At 39.7% G+C, this 11,155-nt stretch overlaps 1 protein-coding gene across 1 annotated transcript; it reads right to left on the bottom strand.

The window, feature by feature from the left end:
* Nucleotides 1-205: 205 nt before the first annotated feature.
* cbln20 (cerebellin 20) lies at nucleotides 206-1,898 on the bottom strand. Its single transcript, XM_059515240.1, has 4 exons — nucleotides 1,770-1,898; nucleotides 1,558-1,653; nucleotides 1,319-1,459; nucleotides 206-830 (listed from the first exon to the last, which is right to left on the bottom strand). Exons 1-4 carry the CDS (start codon nucleotides 1,774-1,776, stop codon nucleotides 403-405), a joined length of 672 nt encoding a protein of 223 aa, XP_059371223.1. The 5' UTR covers nucleotides 1,777-1,898; the 3' UTR covers nucleotides 206-402.
* Between the last annotated feature and the right edge of the window lie 9,257 nt (nucleotides 1,899-11,155).

Raw genomic sequence — 11,155 nt, forward strand, 5'->3', positions numbered from 1 at the left:
GTGAATGTGTTTGAGTAGATCCAAATTTTTATTTCAGAACAAAATCACTATTTCGGAATATGTTCTTTGGATTAAAACTATTTTTAATTTATTACTTTAACCTCTTTTTTTGTATTTAAACACTTAGTGTAGCTTAAAAGAAGTCATTTTAAAATATGTAAATGTGCAGGGTTTTGTGGAGAGAGAAATATATTCTGGGCAGAGACAGAAAGAGGTGTCTTTTAATGTTTTAAACCACAACATACCATTCTTGCACTACTGAAACTAAAAAAAAGTACCATACAACAACATCAACTTTAAGTAACTGTTGCATACTTAGTGTTGTATTTTATACTTTTTTGTAAATGTATAGTATACATTGTGTAGTGAGTCATTTCAAACACAGTAGTAGTTATCTCTATATTAATCAGTTGCATAGAGCAGGAACCCAGTGAAAGTATTGTAGTGGTTGTTATTGTCACACAGGAAGCAGCCGGCTGGAAGAGCAACATCCACCCTGTCTCCTGCATGCAGCTGCACTACTAGCAGAGCGCTAGTGCTGTCCTCCTGGTCTTGAAGGTTGTTCTCACTTGGTGATGCAATAGTGCGCCCATTCAGTCGGAGTCGAGCACAAGCAGCCAATTGGGCTCCAGGAGTGCCAGCATCACTATAAACCGTTAGTGCCAGGCTGTAGACACCAGAACGTGGTGCTACAAAAGCACCAGTGTCGGTGCTGTAGCCATCTCCCAAGTTAACAAATATGCTGCTATACTTCACTACAGAGTCTTCACGATTAGGGCCAACGCAGAGGCGCGTGTCAGTAAGAGCCACAGAGAAGGCACTGCGACTAGCTGTGCAATAAGAAAAGGGAAAGAGACTTGTTAAATTAAATGTTTTGCACTTTCTGAAGGACATAGTAGTGCTAAGAAGATAGTAGAGAAAAGTTAACGTTTTAGGTTGGTTTCATGTTTTAGACAGTTTTTTTTTTGTTTTGTTTTGTTTTTAGAAAATTTAATGAACATTAGGCTACCGCCAGTTTTTCATTGTCATGACACTCAATATGTGTCTTGTATTCTGTTGGCCGTGTCAGCCAACACTCCAATTTGCTCTATGGTTATAGATTGTTAAATAGATATAACATATGCAATGCTAATCACAATTCGCAAATAGATGATCAGCATGTAAAATCATGATTCCATCACTGTCAGCTACACTATGAATCTTATAACAAATGCTAAAAGGAAAATTTCAAACCAAAATCTTTTAAAAGGTATTTTAAAATATCTAAATGAAGTGCAAGAAACAGGCAAACACAATATCTACTGTACAAATGTCTCACCACGAATATTGTTTAACACTGACTGAGCTCTCTCCAAGTTCCTCTGTAGTTCATCTAATGTCATGTTGAAAAACATCTCGAGCTTCCACAGCTGCTTCTGCATCAGGCAGCACCCGCAAGACGCCACATCAGTCAGACAAGCTTTAGAGGCAAAGAGACATTTCATTACCCTGATGCCTGAATTATTGTTTAAGGGGTTTTTATGACCTTTATTATTTTTGTTATTTTCTTTTAGTCACCGTTCTCGTTGGCATCAACTTGGCTGTCGTTGCCACTCCAAGAAAAAACCCTATCTTGTCCAAGTGCACATCCCAAGAGACTTAAGATTACAAGTGCTAAAACATGTAAAAGAAAGTTATGTAAACCCAGGCAATCCTGTACATAAAACACATTTATTTGAACACTGTAATTTAATTTAATTAATTTAATTTAAAAAAAATTGTAGTCTCACCCCTCATTTCTGCTGATGTGTTTCAATTGTAGTCTGAGGAAGATGTGTTAACGTCAACTTGAGTAATCCTGGCTATAAAGGCTAGGCAGACCCCACCTCTTGCCTTTCACAAGGAATGGCATGGGCAGGGCCTTTTGTGTGTTTTTATCATGCAACACAGTGCTGAATATAGGGCGACTATTGTTATTCAGCTAAAGCACATCATGTTGTTCCCATGGTTGTTTTCTCTAGGGTACCACTGAAACTTATCTTTCTTCATCTTGGAGCTAAGCGTTGAACTGTAACAACAACAAAAGGAAAAATATCTTAATGATCACTTGCAGTCTGAGCATGAAATAATGGATTTTGACTTCTCACCTAAGGTAAATGATAAACAATGAAAGATGTTTCAAACAATTCACAGAAAAAAACAGCCGTGGTTCCTGGAACTGGTGAACATGTCGCGGCTTCCCCCGTGGCGGATCCTGCCGAGAAGTGACCTCTTATCCCAGGCAAGGGGCACCATATGGCACCCCAATCCAGAGCTTTGGGACCTGCATGTGTGGCAGATCAGTGTGGAGTATATCAACGAGTGCTGCAGACAATAGCAGAGGCTAGAGCCCCTTCGACGAGGCGCTTATACACTCTGAAGTGGAAAGTATGTGCTAACTGGTGTGTTGACAAAAAGGAGGACCCCAAGAGTTGCGATATCTCCATTATTCTGACCTTTCTAAAGGAATGTCTGGATGCTGGCAGTTCTCCATCTAGAGTGAAAGTCTACATCGCCGTTTTTCATGACTTGTTAGATGGCCATTCAGTGGGGAGGCACCCCCTGATAATGAGCTTTCTCCGGGGAGCTAGGAGGCTTAATCCACCCCGCCTTCGTCAGATGCCGGTCTGGGACCTGTCGTTAGTGCTTAGTGCACCGTCTGACCCATCTTTTGAACCAGCCGAGTCTAGTGACCTTAAAGTGCTCTCATTTCAGACTGCACTATTGCTCGCGCTAGCTTGCGGGAAACGAGTGGGGGACTTGCATGCCCTGTCAGTGAACAGCACGTGTATGCAGTTTGGACCGGACGATTGTATGGTCAGACTTTTACCCAAACGCAGCTATTCGCCTAAGGTGCTCAACGCTGTTCAGAGCTCAGATAGTTACAATTCAAGCATTTTGCCCCGAGGAAGCCAGTACTATGTCTCAGAAGTGCGATTTGTGCCCCGTGTGTGCCCTGCGTGCTTATGTGAACAGAACTAGCCAGTTTTGAACCTCAGAGCAGCTTTTCGTCTGCTACGTGGGTGCCATGAAGGGCAGCACCCTGTCGAAGCAGAGGCTATCACACTGGATAGTGGAGGCTGTGCGACTGGCTTATGCTTCCCGGCGAACCACCTGCCCAATCAGGGTGCACGCCCACTCCACAAGGAGGCACATGCCCTAGCCATGGTTTCGACCAGGTCCTATAGACAGTGCAAGTTATTTTAGTAAAAGCTGCGGTTGATGTATTCTTAGCTATCTAATGTGGCCCCTTATTATGCCCACATTATAAGCTGGCAGTGTATTCCCAAGCACCAGCATACTGCTGCATTTTCCCCAATATCACACCAGTGTTGCTTATCTGGGTTCAAGGGATTACGATGGTGTAGGAGCCAAGAGGTGTTTCAACTACGTCTGGTACCCGACCTAGAGCTAGCGCGCTGTAAGAATTAGTGCTTATGCTCTACTTTGGCTCGATGCGAGCTGGGCCGGACAGTTTTTCCTAGTGATGGCAAAATCGAGGCCTCGTGAACCAATGAAACAGTTGAACCAAATGTGCCATATTGTTTCGAGGCTTCGAATCAATCCAACACCCGTCTCAACGGTGACACCTAGTGGTCACTTGCAGGTGTTGATCTGAAACAACCTTGACGAGCCATTAAAAAAATGTGTTGTTTTTTTATTATTATAATGTTCTAATATGTGAAGCTTGTAACCTATAGGCTCCTCACTGTGCATAATGTTATTTTGGTCATGAAAAATGAATATTAATAAAAGAAATCAAGCCACAATGTCTCACTTTTTTAGAGATTTTTATTCAAAAATATTAATTTATCTGCTGTGGAAGGACTTAGCTTACTTCTTTTTTTACAGATAATTTCTCCAGCCTTTGAAAAAATCCTCTCACAAGGGACACTTGTTGCTGGCATACAAAGATATTTTTTTGCAAGGACATACAAATGAGGAAAGATTACTGCTCTCTCTTTCCAGTAAGTTAGTGGATCATGAGTTCTGGGCAAATACGCATCGTTGATGTATTTTTTCACTTCCACTGTGGCATCAGCTGTAGCATTGTGTATCATCTTGGTTTGATGGATGCGAGTATCAAAAAGTTCCCATAAACTGTCCTGTGTTTCTACTGGTGTTGATGGTGATGGTGATGATGATGATGATGATGATGATGATGGGTGTGATGTTGACATTTCTGGGTCTGAATAAAAATGAAAACAGCAATTAGTAACAAATCCTAAACTGACGGCATATATGAAGGATATATTATATTACATGATTCAGATTACATAACATAACACAGACTGAAACTGCTCACCAGGATTTGTGTTTGAACGCATCAGTGAAGCACACTCCAGTGTGATATGCTTTTCAGCTTCCTGGGCTTTGGCAGCATTTCCAAATGCCACATTTTTGAACCTTGGGTCCAGCAGTGTAGCCAGTGCCAAGGCTCTAAAACTCTCATAACCTCCACATCTGGAGTGCAGACCTTCTTGCAGATGTGAGCCTATGAGCCAAAACAGGAGAAACACATATTTATAATAATGACAATAATATGGTATACAGTTATGGCCAATCACATGGGTAGTATGGTCATTGTGGCCTACCTTATTGAACAGTTGATTCCTGCGTTGCATTTCCTTTTTTCTGTGCAAGCTTGTGCTGCAACATCCTGTACAGTGGTATAAGCTTTGAAGCAGACACTCTCTTTTCCTCTGACATCTCTGTTGTTGCGAGTTTGAATGGTTGCAGTATTGACAATGATTGTTGAATAATGTCATAATCAATACTTGTCAGGGGAGCAGTATCATTGTTTAAGTTGGAAAGTGCAGCAGCCACTGGTTCACGTTGGTCATACAAGCGCTGTAGCATGTCAAATGTGCTGTTCCATCTCGTGTCAACCTCCTGTATCAGTTTCAGAGTTGGTCTTACCATCAAGCTCTGCATCTCCACAAGCTTGTCCTTTGCTTTGCAGCTGGATCTGAACAACCCCACTTTCTTTCTGGCCTTCTGGCGTATTTCATTGATGACTGGGGTTTGATCTAGTGCCTTTTTCACAATCAAATTTAAAGTATGAGCAAAACATGGGACATGGCGAAGGTGGAGTAGCTGGGCACTTAGGATCATGTTAGATGCATTGTCAGTCACCATGCACTGAACTTTGGAGGTTATTCCCCACTCAGCCATTAGCAAGGCTTTAGCCTCCATGAGATGCTGGGCTGTGTGGGTTTGGTAAAACCTCCTTACACCCAGTACAACAGTTGCCATTTTTGCCTCTGGTGTTATGTAATGGCCAGTCACACCAAGATATCCATCCATATTAATGGAGGACCACATGTCAGCTGTAAGGCTAACAAATTTGGCCTTTTGTAGGTCCTCCATTGTCTTCTCCTTGGCTTTGTTGTACTTTTCGCTGACCATTATTTTAAGCACCTTCCGGGATGGGAGGACATAGCTTGGATCAAGCTTGTTCACAAATGCCCTGAATCCCTCATCGTCCACGATGGTGAAGGGCTGCAGATCCTTCACCACCATGTTTATAAGAGCCTCATCCAATTCCCTCTGTCTGACTTTTAAAAGAGAAGACAAAACATACTTTCAGACAAATACATTGGAAAAATACAGCTTCAATTAGTGCACATCTATTAAAAGTATAGCCTACTGGTTCATTATTTGGAAACCTTCCAGTGTTTATAATCAGTGCTTTATATAACTTATAAACTTTATAAACAGTGTCCCAAAAGGTTGTAATTATATTTCAATTATAATTATATCCCAAACAATGCATACCTTGCTTAGATGGCCCAGCAGTGTCAGTAGCAGGCCTAGGTACAGGGGGAATGCCATCCTCTGCACCCTGCAAAATGGCAGGATGAGTGCTCCTCAAATGGCGCATCATGGATGATGTATTGTTGCAGTAGGCTAGCTGCCGATCACAATACACACATCTCACTTTATTTGGGGTTTCTAAATGGAAATGCTCCCACACCACAGATGTACGGCATCTCTTCTGGGGAGCTTCCATTTTATCTATCTATCCAAATCTATCTATCTATATATGAATCGATCTATAATATATGTATTTATATATGTATCTGTAATCTATCTATATATGTATCTAATGTATCTAGATATGTATCTATAATCTATGTATCTATATATGTATCTATCTATAATATATGTATTTATATATGTATCTGTAATCTATCTATATATGTATCTATCTATTAATCTAGCTGTCTATATATATTTATATCTATGTATCTATTAATGTGTCACTATATGTATACTCTGTCTGTCTCTAGCCTCTCAGTCAATGTGTTGTGTAAATTTAAATGTAAGTCTAAATTGCCTATAACTAATCAAATCGCACTATGTCACTATATCACCAAAAATCCGCTATCTCAAAGTCAAACTCCTCTCACAAAAACCCACGAGGTCAAAATGCGTTTATTTCACTTTTATACAGATGTGCGATTGTGTGGTCTGTTCCCGACCGTTCCAATGAAACGCTGATTCGGCGGACCACACCTGATGAAACAATTAGTGAAACACTTCGAGGCTTCGTTTGGTCATAGTCACGTGACATGGGTGTTTCGAATCACGCTTCGGATCAGTGTTTCGACACATTTGCGCTTCGGGATCTCGCAAAGCTTCGGAACGACTGTTTCGCTTCAGCCATCCTTAGTTTTTCCCACACGGTGGGGGTTTTGTTGTTCCCCATACGTAATGTCAAGACTCCGACTCGATAAGGGAACATCTCCGGTTACTCACGTAACCTTAGTTCCCTGAGAGGAGGGAACGAGACATTATGTAACCTGCCGTGTGGAAAGCTTTCCAGCTTCATAGCTCTCGTTCATTTGAAAATTCTGAGGTTTTTTGGCGCCCACCATTACCTATATTGAGGACTGTCAGCCAGTCGGGTGAAGGCGGGGGTGCCATTGGCTATTTGCAAGCAAAAAAGTTATTGGTAAATGGACTGCATTTATATAGCGCTTTCAACAGACCACATGGCCACCCAAAGCGCTTTACAATTTGCCTCACATTCACCCATTCACACACTCATTCACACACCGACTATGGTGTCAGCCATTCAAGGCGCCATCCAGCTCGTCGGGAGCAGCTGGGGTTAGGTGTCTTGCTCAAGGACACCTCAACACTTGGTCAGGTGGAGCCAGGGATTGAACCACCAACCTTCTGGTTTTGTAGACAACCTACATGAACCACTGAGCCACTGCCGCCAATCTGTAACACCTCATTTCTTTAAAGCTGTTACTCTGAGGGGTGCAACAGATTTTTAACATGTACTGATTAAAATACTCTTCACAACATAAATGATCTTTGTATCTTAATTTATTCTTCCCACCAGTGTATATGTACATACAGGTACAAAAACCAACAAATAAACCAAAGTCAATTTAAACACCCTTCGTCTTCTAACTCAGTCAGTGATATGAAATAAACTTATCAATCCATGTAGAGTTGAAGTAAGAGAATTGATGAGTGATAGTCCACAAAGTTATTTGAGTGCGATGCAATGTTTTCCTATATCCACTAGTGTCTATATCCACTAGTGGCATTCGGCGTGTTGCTGTCCCATATGCCGCATTGGATGAACCCAGAGGTGAATTAAGATGCATCCATTCAATTATACCCGAAGAAAGCAATCATTTGTAGGACAGACAAGTGTAGACAGACTAAATAAAGTCCTTTCTAAAAAGAAAGCAGATGGCTGACATCAGTAACTACATTGTACAGATGTTGTCAGATAACTAAACCAAACCATACTCACAGCTGAGCGGAAACTTAAAGAGTTCTCAACCAAGGACTTTCATAGAGCAAGCCAGTAGAATGAGTTCAACCAAATGGTTTCCCTCTACCAAACGAACTGACTTACTCTATGGTGAACCGGCTTATATATCCGGTCACCTCCAGGCAATAGAGCCCTCAAGCTGCTCCTAGAGGTACTACATGTAACCCAAATACATTACCTATGAAAACCACCAAGAAAAGTGGAGAGAAACACACAGTAGTCTAATGAGAAACAAAGTAACGTTTTTGTTCGTTACATACCCCTCCCTTTGGTTTCAAAATTTGACACAAGGCAAATTTTTTAGTTTTGGGTATGGTAACTGTCAATCTGGGAAGGATCAGACAACATTGACACCTTGTAATTTACTGGACCTAGCTTTTTGACTACTTTAGCTGGCCCTCGCCATTTTGGAGAAATTTTAGCCATGAAACCATCATCTGCACGAGATAGCGGATGAGTACGCACCCACACTATATCACCCTCCTGGAAGTCTTGTGTTCTTCTCGAGGTTGTAATACTTTTTCTGTTTGGTTTGTGCTTTCTCAACATTTTCTCTGACCGATTCGTACAGTAGTTTCTGGTGATCAATGGTACTGTAGCTTGGTTGATCTGGAGCTGGCGGATTCTGTAGAGCTCTTTGTAGTGGTCCTTTCAACTGACGTCCAAGGGCAACTTCAGCTGGTGAATAACCTGTGCTTTCATGCCATGCTGTATTCAAAGCAAATCTAAATTCGTAGATCCACTGATCCCAAGTACGGTGATTATTGCCAACATATGATGCAATCATGGTTTTTAGATTTCGATTGATGCGTTCAGTCAGGTTTGATTGTGGATGATAAGCAGTAGTAAGTTTTTGGGTTACCTGCCACTGTAATTGTAAATGAAATGATTACAAATAATAGTTTTGGTGTACTCTGCTTGACTGAAACCTGTTTTTTTTTCAAGCAAACACTGACCACTATAATGGTGACACACAAATTGTGATTTTCTCAGTTGGTGATTCTGCTTGTTAACATCAGGTGTCTTCAATAATGGTCAATCATAACTCAATTAACTTCTTAATTATCTCATTAACTTCAACTCTGCTTCAGTGTTAGTTTTAACACTGCTTCAGTGTTTATATATGTCCGCACTCAGAGTGTTAACCCTCTCAAGTCGATTAACGCGGATACGCGTTTTGAGTCATTTGAACTTAAATTACACTTTCAGTTTTAATCGTACAGATAAGAGCAATACATCAATCGAATCTGTAAAGGGTCTACTTTTTTTAGGATACAGACATAATAACAACAAAACTTTGTGCACTTATAAAATAAAGATAACAAACAAGGTGCGCTGTCTGCAGCCTTTGTCTGCGCTGATCTTCTTTTACAAACACGTCATTTAAATGAACTGTAACTCCGTGAATACTCAACGAAAATACATGAGAGAGATATCTATAGAAAGCTTGACATGTCTATTTTTAAACTAAACAAGTGCCGCCGAAAACAGATATTCTGTGATAAAGTAATCCATATGAAAACAACGCGATGTCATTTTTTCATGTCTCCCTTCATTATATCTAATGTGACCACACCCCCGCGCCAAACGCGCTATTCAGATTCAAACTGAAGCGCGCGGCTTGAATACGCCCATAACAGAAGAAAAAGCAGCGAGACTGTTCAAGGTTTTTTTTATTTTAATGTTTGCTTCGCGATGAGAGAAATAACACATAATTCACCCCAAAAAGATGTGATGTGGTTGAGGATTTGAGAAATGGATTTCCTCAGAAAAAAAGAATGAAGCACTTTATTCAGCAGAGATCATAAACATGAGTAAGTCTCTTTTTATTTATTTATATACTTGTACTAGTTTTCACATAACGTGTAAACGTTTTACTAGTTAGACTTTTTCCAAACTATAATTCCTGACTAAATGTATAATCAAGTGAAACATTATGAAGTTTCAATAACAATATACAACACTATACCCTTCAAAAGCTTGATGTAAATAATATAAATGTAACAAATAGATAACTGTAACAAATGTAAAAACAATGCTTTTCTTTCAATGTATTCCCCCTAAAAACCCAGAAAAATATTCTCAGCTCTTTTCAACATTAAAAATAATGATGATAATAACAACAACATTTTTTTTTTTTTTTTTGTAGAAAATAAGATTGTTAAAAGGATTTCTGAAGGATTGTGTGACTGGAGTAAGCATGCCAAACAATTTGTTTGAAAGTCAGCTTTGATTGTTTCTAATAAACTGTTTAACTGCTCCCCCAAGTGGATATTAAATTATGTTGTGGGATAATTAAATATATTCTTAATAAACTACAAACATAAAATTATATAGATTTATTTTGTTCTCACATTCTCTCTTGTAACTCCTCACTCACAGTGGCACAGATGACTGAATGGCTCATTGTGCAGCTCATTATGCAGGCCTTTGTCTTCTCAGGTGTAAATCACAATGATATTCATGGTAGTTGACGCCTACTCGCATATGACTTTTACCAACAAAAAGTGTCTTAGAAAATTTAAATCAATATATTGTTTTCTGTGAGTGAGTAAACAAGATGATTTTCACATCATTTAGAAAGAAAAATTCTAGGCTACAAGCTCCAGTTCTCAAAAATCCCGGGAACCATTGTTCTTTATGTGTTTTTTTGCCTTATTCAAGCGTTTTAACATTTTTAGTTTTTCACTAACCACGCATAATATTTTTTTTCTCAAAGACACAATCATGTACATACATGCATTTCACATATTATTACAGCCCAGTTTGTGCTGATTACAGTGAGATTAGTCTTTACCCATTTAGATATTTATAAGAAACTGAACAAAGCACAAATGTCAGGGCATGACAAAACTTCTCCAGGCCCCAAAAATACCCTTAGACTCCAGAGGGTTAAATTAACACTGGGGATTTTGCTGTGTAGGACAGGAAGAGCTAAATAAACTTATCACTGTATCTAAACCAACAACATGTTTATTAGATTCTGTACCCACTAAATTACTGAAAGTCTTGTTACCTGTAGCAGAAGCACCGCTTCTCAACATTATTAACTCGTCGTTATCTTTAGGTCACTTCCCAAAACCATTCAAGCTGGCGGTTGTTAATCCTCTTATTAAGAAACCACAACTAGATCCTATTGAACTGGCAAATTAAAGGCCCATTTCAAATCTCCCATTTATGTCTAAAATTTTAGAAAAATTTGTGTCTGCTCAATTGAGCTCCTTCCTGCAAAAAAATAAATAATTATCTGTATGAAAAATTTCAGTCAGGTTTCAGGCCCTACCATAGCACAGAAACAGCACTTGTTAAAATTACAAATGACCTGCTTCTTGCGTC

This window comes from Carassius carassius, chromosome 28, assembly GCF_963082965.1.
Source record: "Carassius carassius chromosome 28, fCarCar2.1, whole genome shotgun sequence".
Taxonomy (NCBI): Eukaryota; Metazoa; Chordata; class Actinopteri; order Cypriniformes; family Cyprinidae; genus Carassius; species Carassius carassius.